Genomic DNA, 26,108 nt, shown 5'->3' on the forward strand with positions numbered 1-26,108 from the left:
GCTAGTTTTACTGAGATGTCTTGTCCCGTGCGAATTGGCCAATCAATATTACAGACGTCCTGAGGTAAAATTGCATTACTCCACGTCCCCAGGTAAAACTAATCCCGTCCGAATAGGGCTTAAGGCAGTTTTTCCTTGCCACTGCTGCCTGTCACCTCAGACTTGCTCATGTGGGATAAATACATACACATTTAAATATATCTATTAATCTTGATTTTTTTTTAATTATATTAATCTTTATATTATTCTTTATATTAACCTTTTGTTCTATGTTTATGTTCTGTACAGCTGCTTTGAGACAATGTCAATAGACAGGTCTGTTGACCCTAGAAGACAAACCATCCGTTGAATAAAACGAACGAATAAAAAAACGAATAAAACACACAGAATCATATCATTATTAGAAAAGAATCTCTCACAACACATGCCTCAATGCTGCCATCCATTAAGTATGGCTGTGTGTGTATGTATGTGTGTGTTTGCTGACACTTGCTGAAAGCTTGGTGGCACGTGTGTGTGTGTGCGCGCGCGTGTTGCTGAAAGCATGGTGGAGCACGTGTGCTTACACGCGCGCGTGTTTATCCCTGAAGGTTATCCCGAATGAACCAGCGCCTAGAAAATGTTTCCCTTTTCCGTACTCTTCCCGTTACCCGGAAAGTGCCAGAAAGCGCATCTGTGTGTGTGTGTGTGCGCTTGCGCATGCAAGATGGTTGGTGATGGTACCTGAAGTAAACTCTCAGGTTTCGCACTCGCGCGCGCGCGCGTGTGTGTGTAGAGGAGACGCTCGCGCACTCAGTGTAGCTCAGCGCGAGTGTGTAGTCGCAGAGAGTGAAGAAGCTTGGGCCTAAACACCGCTGTTTAACGGACACTACGGGTTTAACCGACAAGGTAAAGAGTGAGCGGTGTTTCATTACTTTAAAAAGCGCTCTCAGGTTCAGCATGGAGCTGGTGTGTATGTGTGTGTGTGTGTGTGTGTGTAAGACACTAATAACCCCTTTAGCCCCCTTTATCCCCGAATTACACATTACACACTTTTGAGCAGAGCATCTGAATGTATTGGCACCCTTGAGCTCCCTGATGCTCTGGCACTAATGAGAAATATATATGAATTAATAGCCTACAGTTTTATTAATACACTCCTAGAAAAAAGGTACTACATTTGTACCTTAGTACCGTACAGTACAATCAGTTCTTTAACACCCCTAGTACTGTAAAACTTGTGCTCTAACAATGAATTAAAGGTCTAACAGTGTTTACTGAGCTCCATTGATGAAAACCATTTCAAAGGAATTTACAGATTTCCATTAAACATGAAAGATTCTGTTCAAGGTACAAAAGTTCTCTTGATTCACAGAAACACATCAGGTTAGTTTAATACCATTCTTTGTCTTTTATGTAATAAGCTAATCTATAATAAATCAGTTGACTCACAACTAACGCAGTGTTTAAATAATACCAGATGATCGACTGCAGTTTGAACAGTGATGTACTTCAGTATTGATTATGATGTTCTCGCTTTCACTTGATGCACATGTAACGCACGGTGTTTATACTGTAGGTGTTTATATTCAGACTAAAATAAATATTACCATTAACACCTGCAATATTAAATGTATATTGACAGTGTTTAGTGTTTAGGTAACAGCTGTTTTGTATTAACACCTGCAGTGTTAGACAAACCAGTGTTAATTTTTTACTTTTTTTTGTATAAACACCTGCATTATTGAATTTAGTGTCTGACTTAACACTTGAAATATTAAACAAACCATTACAGTTTTATGTTCTTAGGTAATTTTTTGTTGTATTAAACCCTGCAGTATTAAATGAACCGGTTCAGTTTATAGTATTTAGGTAACAGATGTGTTGAATTAACACCTGCAGTGTTCAACAAACCTGTAAGGTGTTTAATTCTTACGTAATTGTTCCATTGATTGAACACCAACTTTATATACAAACATCTGCAGTGTTTAGTTTTTATGTCATTTTAAAAACATTTGTGTTAAAAGAACACCTGCAGCTTTAAAGGAAACATCACATTATTTAGTGTTTAGATAAGTGTTGTGTTTTTTTTTTTTTTTTACGTTGAGAGAACACAAAATGTTAAATGTATCTTTATAGTGTTTAGGTTACAGCTGTATAAACATCTGCCGTGTTTAACGAAAACAGCTTTGTTGTACTACAGTAACTAACACCTGCAGTATTAAATTAACACTTTAAATATCAAATCATCTGTTGCAGTATTTGGTGTTTAGGAAACTGTTGTGTTATATTAACACCTGCAGTATTGAATGAACTGGCACAGTGTTTAGTGTTTAGATATCAGTTGTGTTAAACAAACAGCCACAGTAATAAACAGACTGGTGCAGTGTTTAGTGTTTATGCTGTTCATTCTAATTATGACACCGAAGAGGTTGCGGTGTATTTTTTCGGTCGCGATTTCGTGTTTCCACAGACGTGTGCGAATAATTTTCTATTTAATTGAAAGGAGAACTGAAACTGCGCTGCCATGGAGGTGTTTATTTCCAGACGGAGGTTAAATCTGTATCTTTTCCTCAGGGCGCCGTCGTATCTTTAAGACATTATGTCACTTCCTTGTTGCTGTGTTCTTTGCTATATTTTAGTGGTTATCATGTTTCACACACTCATTTTGCTGTAAACAATTACGTTCTTGTCCAAACCCCAGTGAAAGAGGTCTGAAACCTCCTTTTAGAAGGTCTCACATGCATACACACATGGCTCGCACATTTCCACTATCTGCTTTGACATCTTTCCTGTAACTTTTAGGTGTTTCACGCTAGCGCCATGTGCAGGTGATGCTAAACGACCACTAGTACATGTGCTTTAACCATGTGTGGCTCTTGTTTTTCCCCCTTGTGAGCTACGAATATGTGATCTGGTAGCCTGGCACGCAGCAGAGCTTGGCATGGTTATAGCCGGAGATCTACAGTAACATAAGACAGAGCACAGAGGCACTCACACATGGAAAAGGCATTCACCTGTTGCAAAATCGAGCCCTGCTGAGAAAGATGCTGCTATTTAGGTGCAGTGGCTCTTACTTGGGAAATGTAAATTGTCTAGGAAGGAGTGCTGATGCTACGAAACCTGAGCTGTGATTTTGTTTAGAGCAGGTTTATGACACTTTTTACTCAGTTCTCTCTCTCTCTCTCTCTCTCACACACACACACACACACACACACATATCACAGAGAAGAACATACAGTATGACCAGGTATCTTCATGATGTATTTATAACTCCTGTTAAGGTTTTGATATAAAAATGTGACGTTTATAATGTTTTGAATTGGACTTAATTCGAAGTAATACTTCAGTGATAAACAGATAATAAAAATGTCAATCTTCATATTTTATCTTAAGGTAAGACACATTTTATAGGGACTAATTTCACAGAGCAATATGTGTGATCAAGGTTCATGAGGTACGATTAGGACTGTTTGTTCCTTAACTTTCTTCTTTCTTTGGTTTCTGAGTTATCAAGATTCGGATTAAACACACTCTTTTCACCTGAGCAGCCAAACAGGGTAATAACTATTAAAAAAAAGGTAATAAATGTGACTTTTATAAAAGGGGGTTTTGATTTCTACCACCACCTGGTCCACTTCACTGACCCCACTCTCTGTGAAATAGTGCCATAGTACCGTGAAAGCACCTTTAAAATGGACTACTCAAAAATTTCTAATGCTTAATGAGCTGGCTTCTATTGTCACAAAGAGTCAGTAAAATGACTGACAGGAGTCAGCTTTCTAAAATGATGTTCTCAGGCAACTAAGGCACTTTTGCTGAAGCCATGCCTTATTTTCTCAATGGCCAAAAGATGGAGTTTCCTCCTCCTCCTGTTGTTGTGTCCATGTTGATGATGAACATCTTCATCATGTTTCTCTCCACAGTGGTGCTAATATGAACCTCATATGAAAGTTGACACTCAGGACTTTAAGAATTTGTAGTGATTCCTTAGTATTTCTGTATTTTCTCTACAATACCAGAGGTGATATATTCATAGAAATTATATGTGTTTTTTTCCACACAGATGTTTGTATCTTCAGAGTAAATATTGATATCAAACCAATTTCTGCTCTCTGAGATGCTCCAAGTGTTTGTTCATCTAAAATGCAGCTCAGATTTATCTTCAACACTAAAATTCAGTGTAAGATTATCAACAGAGGGAAAAACACACAAGTCCTAACTCACAGTAGATCAGACTCACAGACACATCACTCATTTATTTATACCGAATGACTAAAAATGTCCATTTCCTTTTGTCGGCGGACTGGAACACCAGTGTACCCATAACCCAAAAGGGTTAGATTACATTCTTCATATCTTCCAGATTATTTATACAACCGATATATCGATGAATACATATAAAGTAAGAAAAAAAATAAATAAAATCAATTTCTAAATTCAAAGCGTAAGTTTTAATGAGCTTAACTGTAATAATAAGTGACTTCTACGTCTAAAGACTGATACAAATTTCCTTCAGGATTGATAAAGTTTATGTTTTACTCACAGATCTGATCTGATCTGATCTCGATCAGAATTTGGGACTATTTCAAATCAGGTATCTAAACAAAGTGTTAAGAATTATAAATAAAATTATTATGTATTTGTATTTAACTATCCATATTGACATGAAGTAAAACGTTAAACACTTTTAGAGCACAACTTAACACAACTTTATATTTTTTATATGTTATATGTTTTATAAAAATTTGATATTTTCTCTGTAAATGCTTGCTTTAACACAATAAGCTCCATGGTGTTTATAATATATTAAAATTAGACTCTGCAAGACAAAAATAATCACGTTGACGTTTATGATTAACAGCAAAAATCTATTATTACACTTTGCGGTAAAATACAACACCTCATGCCAACGGTTTTAAAGGTGGACCTACTTCCTGTTTTTTTTTTTCCTGCATTATCCTTCATAAAAGTGCAAGAACTAAAAGTCTGAATTTAGAAAAGTCGATCCTGCTTCTTCGCTCGCTGACTCCGGATTGTATTTGATCCGTAAGCCAAAAAAGTGACATCACCGACAGGACTGGAAAAAACTGACCGTTTAAATTTAGGTCTCATCAGAAAGACTTGGAGAATTATCTTTCACTTGGATCTCCATCCGAATTATTTTTAATCGTGTTGCCCTTCAGACGTTCCAATGTGCTATTTAAACAATTTTGCACGTGATTTTGTATGTCTTTAAATTTAAATTTTGATTTCCTTGCACAAAAATTAGAGTTTTATTGCTGTAGTGAACTGGACACTTCTATAAAGTCTGTGGTTTGAGACACAGCCTGTAAGTTATACTGTATTCACAAACTTCCACCAAGAGAAGTAAACACATGTGAGATTTATTCCAAGCAACAGATAAAAATATAATCTAATACTCATATAGTACACAGTTAGAGAAGGGAAATGATTGAGACACACTATCCGGTGTCACCCAGTTGAGGACGACTTCCTTTTTTTCCTCACAGCTCTGGCTCATTAGGGATAGATTTTATTTGAAAATTTCATTAATGAAATCATTGAACAAATAAACAGAATTAAAAAGCTTGATCAGACTAGAAGGTTTTCAATGAGATTAGATTACATTACATTACATTACACTAGCTCTGGTTACTGTCTGGTTCTTTCCTCGTTTTCTTCAGGTTTCCTTCTGTATTCCTCTCAAAAGCAAAACAACAGACCAGGATAAAACTCAGACTTCAAAACAATGAACGAATGAAAAGAAACAAGAAACAAATAAGTGCAATGGATCACTTTATACATCCCAGAGCGAATCACACATTACACTATTACACAAGCACAGAGAGTAAAAAATCATAGATAGATAGATAGATAGATAGATAGATAGATAGATAGATAGATAGATAGATAGATAAATAGATTATTGATCCCAGAGGACATTCAGGTGGCAGTGCAGTAAAACTTCAGATAACACAGTGTGAGATTAAAAAAATCACTGTTACACTGTTACAGAATGTAAGCCTGAGAGCAAATCCCCACTGCACTGCTCCAAAGGCTGACCTCACACTCGAGTGAAGGAGAGCCAGAGACACGCAACATGAGCTGAAAGGTTGAGGCTGAGGATCTATGAAAACATCGTACACGAGAGAGAAAGAGAGAGAGAGAGAGAGAGAGAAAGAGAGAGAGAGAGAGAGAGAGAGAGAGAGAGAGAGAGAGCGAGACAGACTCATGGGAGACTCAGTGAGAGTTGAGGGAATAATCTTTGCTCTGGTAATTAGGGTTGCACATACACACACACACACACACACACACACATACACACAGACACACACACACTATGAACCACAATGTGACTTAAAATTCAGTGGTCAAAATTTAAAGTAAATATCCTTCCAAATGTCACATATTCTGACATCTGCGAAAAATATATTTATTAATAACGGTGATTTCCGTATCCGGATCAGTATCCACCTGGCCCTGGCCCCTCATATCACTGTAACTGCCCACCTGGTCCTGGCCCCTCATATCACTGTAACTGCCCACCTGGTCCTGGCCCCTCATATCACTGTAACTGCCCACCTGGTCCTGGCCCCTCATATCACTTCAACTGTATATCATGCAGCTGTCTATCTGGCCCCGCCTCCTAAGATCACTGCAGCCCTCCACCTGGCCCCGCCTCCCTTAACACTGCATCCGTCCACCTTAACTCCCCCCCCCCCCAACCCCACCAACTTTTAACACCACATACCTGCACCACACAGCCCTCCACCACAGCCCTTAATCTGGCCAGTAAAATGAATGACTTCTTGTAACCTGGACTGTGACGTCTGAACATAAACAAACTGGGACACTTTTATCTGTAACATGAACATGTTTGTGTATGTACCGTAACTCAGTGTTGCATATTTTACATGAACTTTAATCACAGATCTGATTAAATATTCAACATTTATTAAAATGGTTATTTTGTTATTTTATTTAGTTCTGATTATTTTGCTAGATAAATGTATTGCCCTATTCCCTGCTCTTGGACAGCCTGAGCGAGTGTGTGAGGTGTGTGTAGGGTGTGTTTCCTAACCCCCTGGGGTCCTCATTAGACTGAGAGATCAATTTGGAGCTTCTTACTTATATCAGCGTCTCTCATCAGCTTGACCTCCTTTACTTCCCTCCTCATGACTTTCCTCCAAGAACAGGGAGGACAATACATCAATAAAGGACTTGTGTGATGCGAGTGTGTGGCTCGTTCTCACAGTGAGTTGAAAACAAGCTGTGTGAGCGACAGACATTTTATTTCTGTCGTTTGTCTCCCACAATGATCTCTGTGTTGGATGAGTGTTTTCATTCTTGTCCTCCAGATTGTGACATTTAGGAGCTGAACAGTGCTTGGCGTGTGTGTGTGTGTGAGTGTGTGTCCGTGTGCACCAGAGTTCTGGAGATTCTTGGAATGCAAAGTCTGATGAAGGGTCAACCAGTGATTTTTTTTCTGAAATAGTGATTTATAGTTTCATCCTCGAGTCATATATATATCATATATACGTATACCAACCGCTTGGCTTTGCAACCTGTGTGACAGCCTGGAAAAATCATTGAAATTAAAATTATTTAAAAACTATAATAACTATAAATAAGGTTTGCCTAAATAAATAAATTACAGCTGGTTCAAAATTGGGGGGCACGGTGGCTTAGTGGTTAGCACGTTCGCCTCACACCTCCAGGGTTGGGGGTTCGATTCCCGCCTCCGCCTTGTGTGTGTGGAGTTTGCATGTTCTCCCCGTGCCTCGGGGGTTTCCTCCGGGTACTCCGGTTTCCTCCCCTGGTCCAAAGACATGCATGGTAGGTTGATTGGCATCTCTGGAAAATTGTCCGTAGTGTGTGAGTGCGTGAGTGAATGAGAGTGTGTGTGTGCCCTGCGATGGGTTGGCACTCTGTCCAGGGTGTATCCTGCCTTGATGCCAGATTACGCCTGAGATTACGCACAGGCTCCCCGTGACCCGAGGTAGTTCGGATAAGCAGTAGAAAATGAGTGAGTGAGTGAGTGGTTCAAAATTCAGCCACCCGATTCCTGACTGGAACCAGGACAAGGAATCACATCACTCCGGTCTTGGAGTCCTTACAGTCCTCCCTGTCAGATTCCGGGTGGATTTTAAAGTTCTTATTCTTACCTACAAAGCTTTGAATGGTTTGGCTCCTCATTACCTTACTGAGCTTTTAGCCCCCTACACACCTGTGCATGTTCTTCGCTCTTCGGAAACTGGCCTTTTAATCATAAACTGGCCTTTAAACAAAAAAACCTGTTTAAAATCTATGGGTGATCTTCTGTAGCTCCAAGACTCTGCAATTCCTTGCCTGTTCGGATTAGGCAATCAGAGTCCCTTTAGTGTCTTTAAATCCTCCCTTATGCTTATTTCTTTAGGGTAGCTTTTACTTTAAATTTATTTTTTTTAACTTACTTGTTTTGATAGTATGTTCTTATTTGGTGTGTTTTTATATCTTACTTACATATTATTTGTATAATTGTATGTTTCCTTTTTCTTCTGCGAAGTGCATTGAGATGCTAATTTTAAAGGCGCTACAGAAAATAAAGTTTATTATTATTATTAATGGTGCTCACGACAATGCTCACGTGTATTTTGATGACGTCACGTGAAAATAAAAAATTAGCACACCATGGACATGTGACATATCAAAACACTCAGCACAATGAGGAAAACTTCCTCAAGAGTATTCAGATGACATCACATGCTCGTCTCGACTAGCCTCTGGGATTTGCCACGTGCAAGCACCATTCACATTTTCTTCAGGAAATGTACGTTCTAGTTATTATTATTATTATTATTATTATTATTATTATTATTATTATTATTATTATTATTGCCAAATGTTAAAATTATCATATCACGATAGGTGAAGAAACCTTCACATCACAGTATTTCTCAGGAAAAAAAAATTAAATACAATCCATCTTTAGTAATTAAAGCATTTATTGTTAGTGAAATTTAATTCTTTCTACACAAGTTGTAGTTTGAGTTTCAGATAACAAACAGGAAAAAGAAAAATCCCAAGAAAAAAACAATATCAACACCCCCCCCTCCAAAAAAAAAAGAAAAAAATTAATTCAAAATAAATAAATAAAAAGAATAAATAAGAATACTATATACAGTTATAGTAAAAGAAAAGGAAAACTTCAGGAAATTACTTCCATCAACCTGCACTCAAAAAAATAAAAATAGTATAAAAAACTAAATCATATTAAAGCTTTGAAAAGCTCATAAACAAAGTACTAGACTTTGGAGATAGATCTCTATATTCTCCAGCTGTCAACACTTAAACTGTGAGTGTGTGTGTGTGTGTGTGTGTGTGTGTGATTAGCTGGATGAAGTTGCAACTTCTTGCTAGGACACTTCTCCAGCGAAGGACGAAGGACACTCGGGGGTGTCTGATAGACAGAGGACGCTGCTGCGCATGTGGGGATGAAATTTGTCACCATGGGAATTATTTTGCACACCGCTGGTCTTAGTTTCACTGCGAGCAGGAGACACATCTGACAGCGTCCTTCAGATAGACAGACAGAACTGAGAAGAAAATCAAATCACAATGATGTTACACATTTCACTGTGTTCACAGACTACACCGAACACATGAAACTCTGCAGGGAACAGTGTGTGTGTGCGTGTGTGTGTGTGTGTGTGTGTGTGTGTGTGTGTGTGTGTGTGTGTGAGAGAGAGAGAGAGAGAGAGAGAGAGACTGAGACACACACAGAGAGAGAGAGAGACTGAGACACACAGAGAAAGACTGAGACAGAGAGAGAGAGAGAGAGAGAGAGAGAGAGAGAGAGAGACTGAGACAGTCTCTCTCGCTCTCGCTCTGTCTGTCTCTCTCTCTCTTGCTCTGAGACAGAGAGAGAGACTGAGACAGAGAGAGAGAGCGAGCGAGAGAGAGAGACTGAGACAGAGAGAGAGAGACTGAGACAGAGAGAGAGAGACAGAGAGAGAGAGACTGAGAGAGAGTGAGAGAGAGAGAGAGAGAGACTGAGAGAGAGAGAGAGAGAAAGAGAGAGCGAGAGAGAGAGACTGAGACACAGAGACAGAGAGAGAGAGAGAGAGAGAGAGAAAGTAAAGTATGTGTGGTAAATGTTACTTGGAAATTTGTGTTTTCTTTTACGTTTAATCATTTTGACAGAATTATTGAATCTTTTAAAAATTTTTTTAAATTTTTTAAAATCTCTCACCATTTTTAATTGGTGCATTTTTGTTTAACGTACAATATTTGCGAACTTTCAAGCAAGTTCATTTATAATATTATTTCCCCTGTTCTTTATCAACATATAAACACACCTTGTAGTAAAATCTCTCCCCCAATGTGGATTCTCAGGTTTCTGTACAAAGCATCGCAAATGAAGATACAAAGATATTTTTTCAGTTTGGACAAAACTGAGGAAGAGGAAGAGGAAAATCAGAAGAAAATAATTTTTAATTCATTTTGAACATGTTCTGGAAAATACTTCCTTTAATCTGCACAAATTATTCATGTTAAGTTGTGGCTTATCATATCAGTGGTATCTTTGTGAGCAGTGCATTACTGCAGGAAAGACGAGTGTGATGTGAGTGAGGAAGACAGAACACCAGAGAGAAGGAAAGGAGACGGGGAGGAAAATAACAGCAGCAGTGAGTCAAACAGGTGAGTGTGATGAGAGGGAGACAGACAGAAAAATAAAGTCCTCTCTCTATCTTCAGCCTCTTCACGTGGCGTCACACTATCAGCTCCGAGCGGCTCTGCGTCTGCTGATGGATGCGTCTGGTCTCGAGCTTGTATCTGTGTGAAGTAGATCTGAGCAGGAAAACATCTTCAACTGTATGTATGAGTTAACTACAGAACAACTGGACTACAGTATGATGATGGCTGAAATCTATAAACAGACAGACAGATAGATAGATAGATAGACAGACAGACAGACAGACAGGTAAATATATAGACAGCTCTATCTAATAAATATCTATAACTATCTAAATCTAATAAATAATCTAATAATATAATGTGCATTATTGTAGTAAACAGTGATAGGGTGATGTGCTGAAGCTGATTTATTGTTATTAACTTGTGACTGATCGAATCATTTAGCACTCACCTAAACCTGATGTATAGAGCGTTTTATCACTACGTGTGATTTGTGATTTTTTTTTATGGACCTCTGGTTGTCTCTCTTCCTCTGTATAAGTGTGGAAGCGTGGAACGGAGGGATGGTGCTAAACGGCACGGCCATTGTCAACACAATGGGGTTAATCTGAGTGTCACCACTGATACATTTCCTCCGCTCAAGTGACTGGAGTGAAAACAGGCTGTGAGCATGCTGCCAACTGGCCTCACACTCGCCTGTTTATTGTCAGCTTGGATGGATCAGATTTTTACAGTTTTTAATGGAATGCTTTAAATTTCACTGGGCTCAGGTGACCCTTTGGGGTGCAGGCTACACAAAGGGACCAGCTCCTAGTGTATATAACACACACAGCACAGCTCCTAGTGTATATAACACACACACAGTACAGCTCCTAGTGTATATAACACACACAATACAGCTCCTAGTGTATATAACACACACAGTACAGCTCCTAGTGTATATAACACACAAAGTACAGGTCCTAGTGTATATAACACACACTAGAGCACAGCTCCTAGTGTATATAACACACACTAGAGCACAGCTCCTAGTGTATATAGCACACACTAGAGCACAGCTCCTAGTGTATATAACACACACAGTACAGCTCCTAGTGTATATAACACACACAGTACAGCTCCTAGTGTATATAACACATACAGTCTGAGCTCCTAGTGTATATAACACACACTAGAGTACAGCTCCTAGTGTATATAACACACACTAGAGCACAGCTCCTAGTGTATATAACACACACTAGAGCACAGCTCCTAGTGTATATAACACACACTAGAGCACAGCTCCTAGTGTATATAACACACACTAGAGCACAGCTCCTAGTGTATATAACACACACTAGAGCACAGCTCCTAGTGTATATAACACACACTAGAGCACAGCTCCTAGTGTATATAACACACACTAGAGCACAGCTCCTAGTGTATATCACACACACAGAACTCCTGTATCCTCACAGAGAGCTAGCAAACACGAGCTAATGCTACGGCGCTAATGGTGTGGTGATGCAACAAGCGCTTATTTTCGTGTCATTTGTCCTTGTTTATTACAGCTTGTCTGACTATCTGTCTGTCTGATCAGCCAATTTGAAAAATTCCTAAAGCTGACATGAAGATTGACAAGGACAGCATTTTAGGAATGTGATCAATGTAAATATTCACAACAAAATACAGAGCTAGTGTATGAAGTGGGAAGCACTGTGTGTGTGTGTGTGTGTGTGTGTGTGTGTGTTGGGGGGATTGTTGAGAGAGAGAGAGAGAGAGAGGGGGGTTGAGAGAGAGACGGACAGACAGACAAAAATAACTTATAACTAGATTTGTAAAGTTTGTCATGACAAACTTTGATGTTGGCTTTGACAAAGCAAGTATTCGCAAAGGTTTTTTGAAGGCGAGTGGACATAAGGATCAGTGTTACGTTTGGAGGCAAGAGGACAGAAAGCTAGGGTGCCAAAACATTTGGAGGCAAGTAGAGACGAGCATGTGACGTCATCCGAATACCCGTGAGGAAGTTCCCCTCATTGGGCTGAGTGTTTTGATATGTCACATGCCCATGTTGTAAAAAGTTTTTCGATTTTGCATATATTGGGGGTGGGGCTGTGGGACAATCGAAAGGCCAGTCGGTACACCAATTTAAAACTTTGTTCAGAGTATCACCCTAAAGGAGCTGGCCGAGTTTGGTGTAGATAGTTCGAGACCTTGCCGAGTTATAAACCTCCAAAGTTTATAATGGGAGTCTATGGGAAAAAAGGCCAATTTGAGACCCGGTACCAGAAGTACCGGTACTTGGATCGCTTAGAAAAGTAATAGCAACAAACTTCAGACCAGGATCTACAACATATCCGAATTTGGTGAATGTGGCTCGAAAGCCCTAGGAGGAGTTACTCTTGATAAATTTTTGTCTAAGCTTAAATAGGAAAACAGAATGTTGGCTTCTACAAAGCGACATAATAAGTATTTTGACAGTAGATAGTACAGATAATTAGATAGGCAGATTGACAGACTGACAGATAGAAAGATGGATGGATGGATGGATGGATGGATGGATGGATGGATTGTATTAGAGTGTGTGTACTGGAATGGCGCATTGAAGCTCTATAGTTGTGGGAATCTGGTCAGTCTTCTGTCTGGCAGACGGCATGAAACATGATCTGAACTCAGTATATCACTCACTGCTCACACACCTCAGTCCTAACCCTGCTGCCTGTACACCACTCCATACCACCACTCTGTTATAGAGTGACAGTGAAGAGAATCGAGAGCTCCTTCTCTACAGGACTGAACAGTGGTTATGTTCATGTTATATATATTATTTTCTTTTAATTTTGTGAAGCACATCTAGCACAGATTATGCTACAAATTATGACTTCATGTCTATTGATTAATAATGATCAACGATCGAGTAATAACGATCTATGAACTTTAATTGAAAGTGGGCGTGGCTTTTCTGACATGGGCGGGGCCGATAAAAGTGAGAGCGAAGCTGAAATGAGTTGAGTCCGAAATGAGTGTGGAATGAGTCGAGTCATCTGTAGAGATGTAACTGAACACCGAGGCAGAGTGTGATCGGCTGCAGCAGCTGCTCCTGCTTCGGCGAACACCTCGAAGGATGTTTGAAATCCTTTAACCTCCATGTTCTGTTTCTTTAACTCCTGTGATCCTGTGTCACTTCAAGAAGAAGTGAGTTTTTGTGCAATCTGAACATCTGACACGAAAAAACACACACTTTGCACACAAATATCTGTACTTAATTTTAAATTAAATTGATTTTAAATTAAATTATTTCATTTCTTTTGAAGAACCTCCAATTAAATCTCCATTTAACATGACAAATAATTACAATATAAATTTATACAATATATGGTGAAATATAAGGGTAAAATATTTTAGATGTTTCCCGTTTCCTCAGTTTTTTATTCATGTCTTCAGTCAGGTTGATACCGAAGCATGAGAACAGTTTGTGGGGCTCCAGGATTATTTTATCATAACTGACATATAGGGCTGGGCGATAAAACGATAACGATATGTATCGCGATAGACACGTGATCGATATCGATAAAAAATGTGACGTTCGTTATTTTTTATTCTTCGTTGGAAGAAAACAGAGGTTGCGAAGCAAGTTTGGTTGCATTAACAAATGCAAGTTGCAAGTTGCTTAACACTCTAACAGCCAATCATGTAACAGTATCATTTTGGTTGCACCATATCGTTGTCTCGTGCTGGTGCTGGATTCCTCTTCAGTAACCGGTGACTGATAAGCAGAAAATGAGCCGCAGAGAGCGAGGAAATTGTAAATAAAAGAGGAAAAGTCAGCTCGCCAGTATGGAAGGTTTTTTTTGATATTATAACTAGGGCTGAAACGATTCCTCGTACAACTCGATTACAAAAATTGTTCGAGGCAAATTCCTCTGCCTCGAAGATTCTTTTAATTCATTTCAAAGCTCACGTCACGTTCTGGTGCAATTATTTTGTGTGTGTCTGTGTGTGTGTATGACAGCGCGCTTACATAAAAGCGGAAGGAGACGCGAGGAGTTAGCGGTCTTTTGATTTGAGGGCGTGTGCGGGCTGCAAAATGTAAGGGCGCGATAACAATGTCAATGAGCAAAGAGAAGAAACAAACAGGAGAAAACGACAGAAAATGTCCAGGTTTTGTCCATGTTTTCAGCAGTAGGAAACATTGCTTCAAAGCACAGGACAAGCCTCAGTTCTGAGCATGTTATTACCTTTTTTTGTTGCCATCACATGTTCCTTTAAAGACTTTTAAAGCACACACATGATGAGAGAGAGACTTTTATATTATGATTAATATATATATGCTTAAAGCACTTGGTGTGAAACCATGCATGCCCTCTAGGTCCAAGTTCCTGTCCATGTTTTTTGCCTCTTAATTACAGTACCACAAACATTCCAAATTAGACAGTAAAGGCTTATATTATGCCTGAGCTGTAGATTTAGAATCTTTTAGTTCTGAAAGTTAAGTTGCATGACTTAAAGGCAGTATTTTTGTATTATTATTACTATTTATTTTAATGTATTGCCTTAGTTTAGTAAAGTAAAGTAATTTTAAAATAATTTATTTTTTTGTTTTTACATCTCAGAAAAGGGTTAATTTAAAACCCAGAATGTTTGGCACTTAAATGTACTTAATTCTTCTCAGTCAACTTTGTCATTGTTCATAGTACAAGTACAGACAGAGAAACAATGGGTAATATCTAAATGTTTATTTTTGATAGAAAATATTGTTGTATGTTTTGCATAATATGCATTTAAAAAATAAAAGTCAATTTTTCTAAAAAAAGGAAACCAATTAGTTTTTCATTTTAAGAGACCCGTCTTATTTTCTCTTGTATATTTAATATTGCTCTTTTATTAAGCAAAAACACATTTTATCAGATTACTCGATTAATCAATGAAATTTTTGGCAGAATACTCGATTACTAAAATATTCAAATATTCAAGTCTACGAAAATATTCTTGAATAGTTTAACAGCTAGTGAACTTCCTAGCACTAAACTTGCACTAAATTCTCAGGTTTCTCCATGTTTATATTTAACACTTTGCACTATTTTATTACACTTTATTAAGCATTTCTTACATTTTCTATCATTTTGCACCTTAAATGTTAAGAGATAATTGTTAAGTGTTCATTGTGACTTTAGACTCATGTTTACATTATAATTATGTGAGTTATCCTGCTTGTTGACATTTCTGTCTTAATAACTGAGGGGATTATGATCAGAGGATGGTTAAGTTTAGAATAAAAATGTTTAAATGTAATATATTTTTCTCCTGGTCCTTATTTTAAATGGGTCATAAAAAAGTTAAATAATTATCGATATCGACCGATATGAAACACTGATATCGTGATACAGTTTTCGGCCATATCACCCAGCCCTACTGACATATAATGCAGCTAGAAAACTCTCACTCTGATCTTTTTCATAGTAAAATCAGCTCCATCAGCTTAAACTAATATTTGTCTTAGAAGTTAACAATTAATTACCTTCCAAATATCACAACAAATCTGTCTCCTAATTTTGCAGTTCCATCATAGTGTGGAGTTTTTACATCTGTTTAAATACTCAGTGTTGGGAAATTACAATTTACTGTAATTTTAAATAATTTACTATAACTTTATTTAATGTGATTTTAAATAATTTACTATAACTTTATTTACTGTAATATTAAATAATTTACTATAAATTTATTTACTGTAATTAAAAAAATACTATAAAATAATTTACTATAACTTTATTTAATGTAATTAAAAAAATACTATTGTCATGACGCGGGATAGAAACGGACCCAAACACAGGATAGCAAAACAAACAGGGTTTAATAACAAAGGAAACACTAAACAACACACGGACTAAAGACAGGACAAGACAACAGTAGATTCCGCGCTGTACGAGGCAACACGGCACAGTTAAATACACAGGGTAATCACAATAGGAAACAGGTGTGTAGACAGGGAGGAGCAGACGAAGGCAGGGCAGACACGTGACGAAGAACGTAAACAGATGCACGTGGCCAAAGTCCGGGCTGAGTCCTGACAACTATAAAATAATTTACTATAACTTTAAGTAATTTACTATAACTTAATTTACTATAACTTTAAATAATTTACTGTAATTTCAGTTTACTACAACTTTTAACAAACTTCTGTAACTTAATTTACTTGAATGAATTTGTTATAAAATATTTATAATTTGACTATAAATTATAATGTACTAGAATCTCTAACTTATAAAAGTAATCTTTTACTATAGCTTTAAGTAGTTTTCTATTACTTGCACCAATTTACTATAATTTTTAATCATTTATTCTGACTTATAATCATCTTACTCGAACTTAGTTTACTATAACTGAGAAAAATTTGCTATGACGTATAATAATTTACTGTATCTTATAGTTTCAGTGCAACTTATAGCTGACTCTAACTCCTAACTCTGACATGTTGTTAATCTGAGTGACTTCTTGGAGTTTTTTCTCATAGACATGACATCAGAAAGATAGAGAGAGAGAGAGAGAGAGAGAGAGAGAGAGAGAGAGTTTTGTGAACAATGATTGTCCAGAAAAGCCTTTTCAAAGTCTGACCCAAGGACTGGAAAGAAAGACCCCCATTGATACAGTTCTGTTAATTTACCCGAAACAAATAAAAATGGATACTGAAGTAAAAGAAAATCCCAATTGCAAGAAACTGAAAAAGATTAGCAATGCAGGATTTAGCCTTTATTTCTTTGTACTGTACTAAACTCTTTGCTGTATATTTGTGTAGATTATGACAGAAACTCTGGCACATGTGAGTATCAGATCACAGTGTAATCGGTTCCTCATGTCCCAGTATCATGCGAGTCAGAAGAAGAAAATGTTCTTCTTGAAGTTCTTCTTGTGTTAGAGAGTTTTCTTGGAATCAGGGTCAAAGTCTGTAGCAGGGGAGTGACATCAGGCAGCCGAGTTGAACACAGACAGATCTGTTAGTGAAGATCATCAACACACACATTGCATCCACAACAGGAGATCTTCTCACTGTACCATGAGAGCAGTCCAGTCTCCACAAACTCACCCTCTCTAACACTCACGCTGTACATAACAGCTCGACTGCTCCTGTTGTTGTTGGGTCCGTGTTAATCACTGAACGTCTTTGTCATGTCTCACTCCACACTGGTGTTAATAGGAAGCTCAGATAAACATAGTTTTTTTTTTTCCTCTGGAATACTAGGAGGTGATATACTGTATTCATGGACAAGTAAAAAAAAAAGGTTATTTTTTTCCACATAGATGTTTGTATCTTCAGAATAAATGTTGATATCAAAACCATTTCTGCTCTTTGAGATGCTCCAAGTGTTTGTTCATCTAAAATACAGCTCAGATTTATCTTCATCACTAATATTCAGTGTATTGTAAGATTAGTTGTAAGATTATCAACAGAGGGAAAAACACACGTCTAAAACACACTGAAAGAAAAACATATTAGATCAGACTCACAGACTCGCTCATTTGTTTACACTGAATAAAAATAAGTCGATTTCTGTAAATTGATTGTTTCTGGCTTTCAACAGACTCAGACATGGTCTTCTGTTTGGATGGAATGAAACCCTGCAGCTATTATGAAGTATTGAGATAGAAACTCTACAGATTCAGATTTCTGTTCATCCAAGGAAAGGTGTAGAAGACAGAAGTGAGAGCAGCTCTGCTGTATGAGTTAGAGACTGAAGCAGTGAGGGAAAGACATGAGCCAGAGATGGAGGAAGCAGAGATGAGGATGTTGAGGTTCTCTTTAGAAGTGATGAGGATGGACAGGATTAGGAACGAGCACATCAGAGGGACAGCTCTGGTTGGCTGTTTTCGGGACAAGGTCAGAGAGACTAGATTGAGATGGTTTGGACATGTACAGAGGAGGGAGATGGTTATAAAGAGTAGAGGATGATGAAGATAGAGTTAGGTGGAAACAAATGATTTGCTGTGGCCCCTAACGGGAAAAGCCGAAAGTTGTAGAAGAAGAGCGAATATTTAATTCCCTGTGAGTGCACACCCCAAAAAAAAAAAAAAAAAAAAAAAAAGCAAAAGAGTCATTGTTCTCAGTCCAGTTTTTAGGCTTTGTGAGTGAGGGGGCTGGAAGTCCAGCAGTGTTTCAGGGTAAGAGTGCGTGTAGGACACGACAGTCTCGCAGTGTGTGGCTCAGGAATCGCACCGCTAATCCAAAGAGAGCAGAAAAACTGAAACTATGGCTGCGAATGTAAGTGAGAAAAACGTGCATGATTGTGGACAATTTAGCCGTCGGTGTGTTGTTTAAACGATTCATTGAGACGAAGATATGCTTGATTATGTTCACAACCCAGGAGTTATATTCAGGAGTTTTATATATATATATATATATATATACACACAGTTATATGCAAAAGTTTAGGCACCCCTGACAATTTCCATGATTTTCATTTATAAATATTTGGGTGTTTGGATCAGCAATTTCATTTTGATCTATCAAATAACTGAAGGACACTAAAGTTATATTTCAGTAGTGAAATGAGGTTTATTGGATTAACAGAAAATGTGCAATATGCATCAAAACCAAATTATACAGGTGCATAAATTTTGGCCCCCTTGCCATTTTGTTGATTTGAATACCTGTAACTACTTAGCACTGATTAATTGGTTTGGTGAACTCATTAAGCCTTGAACTTCATGGACAGGTGCATCCTACAGTATCATGAGAAAAGGTATTTAAGGCGGCCAATTGCAAGTTGTTGTTCTCTTTGACTCTCCTCTGAAGAGTGGCAACATGGAGGCCTCAAAACAACTGTGCATCGTTCAACAATTCAGCACAAGGTGAAGCTGTACGGGAGAGTGATGCGAGAGAAGGCTTTTCTGCACACACACCACAAAAGGAGTCGCTTGAGGTACGCAAACACACATTTGGACAAGCCAGCTTCATTTTGGAATAAGGTGCTGTGGAGTGATGAAACAAAGATTGAGTTATTTGGTCATAACAAGGGGCGTTATGCATGGTAACAAAAGAACACAGCATTCCAAGAACAACACTTGCTACCCACAGTAAAATTTGATGGAGGTTCCATAATGCTGTGGGGCTGTGTGGCCAGTGCCGGTACTGGGAATCTGATTAAAGTTGAGGGTCGCATGGATTCCACTCAATATCAGCAGATTCTTGAGCATAATGTTGAGGAATCGGTCACAAAGATGAAGTTATGCTGGAGCTGGATATTTCAACAAGACAACGACCCAAAACACTGCTCAAAATCTATTCGGGCATTTCTGCAGAGGAACAAGTACAATGTTCTGGAATGGCCATCCCAGTCCCCAGACCTGAAGATCATTGAACATCTGTGGGGTGATTTGAAGCAGGCTGTTCATGCTCGGCAACCATCAAACCTAACTGAACTGGAGATGTTTTGTAAGGAGGAATGGTCCAAAATACATTCATCCAGAATCCAGACACTCATTACAGGCTATAGGAAGCGTCTAGAGGCTGTTATTTCTGCTAAAGGAGGCTCTGCTAAATATTGATGTGATTTTTCTGTTGGGGTGCCCAAATTTATGCACCTGTCTAATTTTGTTTTGATGAATATTGCACATTTTCTGTTAATCCAATAAACCTCATTTCACTACTGAAATATTTCTGTGTCCTTCAGTTATTTGATAGATCCAAATGAAATTGCTGATCCAAACACCCAAATATTTATACATGAAAATCATGGAAATTGTCAGGGGTGCCTAAACTTTTGCATACGACTGTAAATAAATATTCAGCTTGTCGTGTTATAATTTACATCTTTTCTTTAAAGATGTCAAAGACGTCAGACATGATCAGTAATGCAGTTACATTTACATTATAGTGTCTCTCTCTCTCACACACAAACACACACACAATGTACTAAAAGGCAAAATGTTGGAGAGGTTTACTGTGAGAATGTAGTTGTCTTCATTCCCTGTGTTTTAGATGGAAAAACCACAACACTAAAAAAAACAAGTTAACAATGTGGGAAAGGAGAATTTTCTTGTTTGATCGTCTCTCTCCTCTCCTCTCCTCCTCTCCTCTCCTCTTTTCTCCTCTACATTTCTCTTCTCTCCTCTACATTTCTCTCCTCTCCTCACCTCTCTTCTCCTCTATATTTCTCTCTCTCTCTCTCTCTCTCTCTCTCTCTCTCTCTCTCTCTCTCTCTCTCTCTATCCTCTATGTTTCTCTCTTCTCCTTTTCTCTCCTCTCCTCTACATTCCTCTCCTCTCCTCTCCTCCTCTGTCTAGTACCCCTCACTTGTTCACCTTTGGTCTCTCCTCTCTGGGCAGGGCGTTACTGAGAGACCCCGAGCTGGTTTCATCTCTCGTCCAGCAGAATGTGAAGATGGCCTGTTTGCTCCCCCACGCAGGCACCAATGTGTTACGCCGCTTCACTCCAGAGTCGCTGGCTGAGTGCGAGCGACTTAAAGCAGAGGAAGATGCTGAAAATGCAAACAGGAAAGCCCAGAACATCGAGATCCCTGAGGAGGAATTGCCCAAACCCTCCAAAGACCTGGAAGCTGGAAAACCCTTACCATTTATTTATGGAGATCCTCCACCTGAGCTCCTGAACATCCCTCTGGAAGAACTCGATCCCTACTACAAATCCAAGAAAGTCAGTCCTGCCTCCTCTCTGTGCACCATGATATCACACTCAGTCATATGTTTAGAGTTATTTTCAGGCCTTTGAGTGTTTTTCTGAAATCACGGTCAAAGTTTAAACTCTAGACAAACATGGAGCGGGAGATGAAACGGCAGTTTATTTTAATGCTCTTTCTAATGTCATCGTTTCTATAGTAACAGTCAACACAGAGAAACATATACGTTGGATGTTCCTCATAAAATAATTCTTGCTTTATCTTGCAGTTTTCCCAAATCCCAACAATCAGATCCCATCCCATCCAAAGTGCACACACACAGTGAACACACACACCCAATCAGAACTAAAGCTGCAGATTTCTGGTTTCTCTGTAACATGCTGCATGTTTTCGTCTTATTAACATCATCATCATTGAAAAGAAGCAACGGAACGATTGAGTATAGCTGGACAGGAAGTAACGTCTTTAACCACAAACGCGCCTGAGTGTAAAAAGAGACATGCACCACTACAGGACACACTGTTATAGAGAATCAGTCAGCTTTTTTACTACCACACCAGGATACCAGTAAACACACAGCTATGGTCTGGTGAATGTCTGGTGAAGACATTTTGTGTAGCTGATTGTCTTCATTTTATTTGATTAATGTATTTTTGTGTCTTTACAGACTTTCATTGTGATCAGCAAAGGGAATACAATCAACAGGTTCAATGTTGAGTCAGCATGTTACCTCCTCAGCCCCTTTAACCCCATCCGCAGATTCTCCATCCGAGTCCTCATTCACTCATATCCTTGATTTGCACAAATGTGACCGGATCCTTGATAAATGTCTGTTGTTTGATCTCTTATCAGACTTCCATGAGTTCAGTACTAAAAAATAAAAGCCTTATTTCATTGTTTTTCAAACCATTTATGAACACACACACACACACACACACACACACACACACACACATATATACCTACACACACATATACCTACACACACACACACCTACGCACACACACACACCTACGCACACACGCACATACCTACACACATACACATGCACACACACACACACACACACACACCACACACACACCACACACACACACACACTTACATACACACACATAGACACTAGAGATGAGCCGGATACTGGGCTGAAACGAGTATCCGGTACGGATAAAGCACTTCTGCCGAGTACGAGTATTATACGAGTAATACGAGTCAATATCTGTGCTCGGATTGAATAAAAATCATCATTGGGTAGCTGATTGTGTCAGCGTTCTGTGATAGGCTAGTCACAGCGCCCCTCCCCTACACACATACAGATGTATTGTGTTGCTGTGTCTCGTCTGCTCACTCACAGTCGTTTTTGCTGTATTTCATAAAAACATAAAGGTAGCAAGCTAGTGTTATAAATATTACAAATTAATTATTAAGCTACACACACACTCACTCACACACACACCTGGTGTGGAAATAATAAAAATAAAAAAGAACCAAAAAATAAAAAAAATCACACTGATCATAAAAAAAAATTAAAAGATAAAAAGAAAGTTATGTTGTTCATTACATTTTACTTCATAATTGCACTGCATTGTTTTGTTTTCATTGTCGCAAAACCTGTTCTGTAATATAATCGTTTGCTATCGTGATCAAAACCATTGATCTGAAGCTCAATCCTGATGCTGTCCTGTAAATATTTTTCTAATCAGCAATAAATATAACAATTTCTGATCGACCCATATCAATTGCATGCTTAAAATAACATACCGGTTAAAGCCCTGCCCATTTCAAGACAAGCCCCGCCTGCTTCCGGGTTAGGCCTCATCCACTCCGAGTACAGATACAGATACAGGTAATTCATATGGTTAACAGATACAGATACAGATAATTCATATGGTTAACAGATACAGATACAGATAATGCTGTACTCGCTCATCCCTAATAGACACACACGCACGCACATACATACACACACATACACATACATATGCACACACACACATACAGACACACACAGACACACACACATACCTACACACACACACCTACGCACACACGCACACACACGCACATACCTACACACACACATACCTACACACATACACATAGACACACACATACATACACATACACATGCACACACACACACATACTCACACACACATACATACACATACACATGCACGCACACACACATACTCACACACACATACCTACACACACACATACCTACACACATACACATGCACACACACACATACTCACACACATAGACACACACACATACCTACACACACACACACCTACCTACACACACAATCCTACACACATACACATGCACACACACACACACTTACATACACACACATAGACACACACACACATGCATACACACAAACACACACACATACCTACACACACACACACCTACACACACCCACACATACACATGCACACACACACCTACCTACACACACAATCCTACACACATACACATGCACACACACACTTACATACACACACATAGACACACACACACATGCATACACACAAACACACACACATACCTACACACACACCTACACACACCCACACATACACATGCACACACACGCATACCTACACACATTCCTACACACATACTGTACACATGCACACACATACACACACACACATAGACACACACGCATGCACACACATACATACACACACATGCACACGCTCACACATGCACACACATACACACACATAGACACACACACACACATACATACACACACATGCACACACACACACTCACTGCTCCTTAACTGTTCAGTAAATTGTTCAGCATGTTCATCATGGTAACCATCCTGTCCAACTGCGTGTTCATGACCATGAGCGACCCGCCTGAGTGGAGCAAAACTATGGAGTGAGTCTGAACCTCTATTGAATACACAACCATCTCCATCTAAAATACATCCATGGTGTATCTCACAGCTCAGTTATCTCCTCACACTCCAGCGTGTTTCCCACATTCTCAGTTCGTGTGTGTGTTGTGTGTCAGGTACGTGTTCACAGGGATCTACACCTTCGAGGCTCTGATTAAAGTCTTATCCAGAGGGTTCTGTATCGGAGACTTCACATTCCTTCGAGATCCGTGGAACTGGCTGGATTTCATGGTGATCAGCATGGCGTGAGTAGAAGATGTGCAAACATTTAAATATATTTAATTTATATTTATTTTTCACTTCAGTTACACTTAGAAAAAGGACTACTCTACTTTCTTTCTTTCTTTTTTCCTCTTTTTATAGTTTATTTCTTCCATATAGTTCTCATTTTCCTTTCTCTCATTCTCCTTATTTTTATTTTTCAGTTTTTCCCGTTCATATTTTTTTCCACATTCTCTTACTTACCAACATTTGTTTCTGTCCTTTTTTCTTTCTGTTATATTTCTTGAAACCATATCTCCCTATTCACTATTTGATCATTTGTCTCTCTGTCCTTACCTGCCCCTGCAGATGGTGTTATTATTAATGTGGACAGTGTGTGTAAACACTCCATAATTACGTTAAGTGAGATGTTAGAGAGCTGAGCTGAGCTACAGTCTGAAGCCCACGCTGATGTTCTCAGCAGTCTTGTGAAAACATCACCGTGGCTGTGCTGAATGAGTCTGTATTTCTGGATGCTGTGTGTCTGCAGGTACATCACTGAGTTTGTGGACTTGGGAAACGTCTCAGCTCTGAGGACCTTCCGTGTGCTTCGAGCCCTGAAAACAATCACTGTAATTCCTGGTGCGTCCTTAACCGCATTCCACATCATATCACATAAGCCTTTAAGGAGTCAGAGAGAGAGAGAGAGAGAGAGAGAGAGAGAGTTTACAAGAGATGGGTATATGCAAATACAGTTTACACTTACTGTGTGTGTATTGCAGGTCTGAAAACCATTGTTGGTGCACTGATTCAGTCTGTGAAGAAGCTGGGAGACGTCATGATCCTGACCATCTTCTGTCTGGCCGTTTTCGCTCTCATTGGCCTGCAGCTGTTCATGGGAATTCTGCGCAACAAATGCGTCCTGTGGCCTCCACCGAGCTTCGTCAACAACACAGACACAAACAGCACTTTCGACTACGAACAATTCATCAACGATCCTGGTAACTGGAGCATAGATCTGAAGCCAGATTAGTATCAAATGATATGATGTTAATGGTGAAGGTTTAGCAGGAGTCTGTTTGTCATGCTGCTCTTCTGTACGCTGACAGGGACTTCTCTGTTTTGTTTTGTTTTGTTTTGCAGAGTATTTCTACTTCCTGCCTGGTAGCCTGGACCCACTTCTTTGTGGAAACAGTTCAGACTCTGGGTATGTTGGTCAGACAAGGAGTTTCCTCTTCACTAGTTATGATATGATCTTTATTTTGGAAAATGGACAATTATAGAAACAAATGTGTGGTGCTCCGGCCTCTGCCTTGTGTGTGTGGAGTTTGCATGTTCTCCCCGTGCCTCGGGGGTTTCCTCCGGGTACTCCAGTTTCCTCCCCCGGTCCAAAGACATGCATGGTAGGTTGATTGGCATCTCTGGAAAACTGTCCGTAGTGTGTGAGTGTGTGAGTGAATGAGAGTGTGTGTGTGTGCCCTGCGATGGGTTGGCACTCCGTCCAGGGAGTATCCTGCCTTGATGCCCGATGATGCCTGAGATGCCTGAGGCTCCCCATGACCCGAGGTAGTTCGGATAAGCGGTAGAAAATGAATGAATGAATGAATGAATTTGTGGTGCTGTGCTGAGGTAAAACACATCATTAAACACGTTTAAGCTTTAAATCTTGTCATGACACTTGGAGTTAAAGAGAAGAAATAGGTTTAGACACATTAA

At 39.0% G+C, this 26,108-nt stretch overlaps 1 protein-coding gene across 2 annotated transcripts in view; it reads left to right on the plus strand.

Moving 5' to 3' along the window:
- The first annotated feature begins 758 nt into the window (after window positions 1–758).
- scn4ab (sodium channel, voltage-gated, type IV, alpha, b) overlaps window positions 759–26,108 on the plus strand; it is a 49,468-nt gene continuing 24,118 nt past the window's right edge. Inside the window, exons 1-8 of one of the 2 annotated variants that reach the window (XM_060865467.1) lie at window positions 759–888; window positions 20,959–21,283; window positions 21,934–22,052; window positions 24,083–24,172; window positions 24,308–24,436; window positions 24,943–25,034; window positions 25,175–25,393; window positions 25,536–25,599. In XM_060865467.1, coding sequence (XP_060721450.1) covers window positions 21,014–21,283; window positions 21,934–22,052; window positions 24,083–24,172; window positions 24,308–24,436; window positions 24,943–25,034; window positions 25,175–25,393; window positions 25,536–25,599 — 983 coding nt within the window. In that variant the 5' untranslated portion in view covers window positions 759–888; window positions 20,959–21,013. Of the gene's footprint in view, window positions 889–10,646; window positions 10,663–20,958; window positions 21,284–21,933; window positions 22,053–24,082; window positions 24,173–24,307; window positions 24,437–24,942; window positions 25,035–25,174; window positions 25,394–25,535; window positions 25,600–26,108 lie in introns of those variants that run through there. The other variant, XM_060865466.1, reaches the window with a different exon arrangement.

This window comes from Tachysurus vachellii, chromosome 3 (genome assembly GCF_030014155.1).
Source record: "Tachysurus vachellii isolate PV-2020 chromosome 3, HZAU_Pvac_v1, whole genome shotgun sequence".
NCBI lineage: Eukaryota > Metazoa > Chordata > Actinopteri > Siluriformes > Bagridae > Tachysurus > Tachysurus vachellii.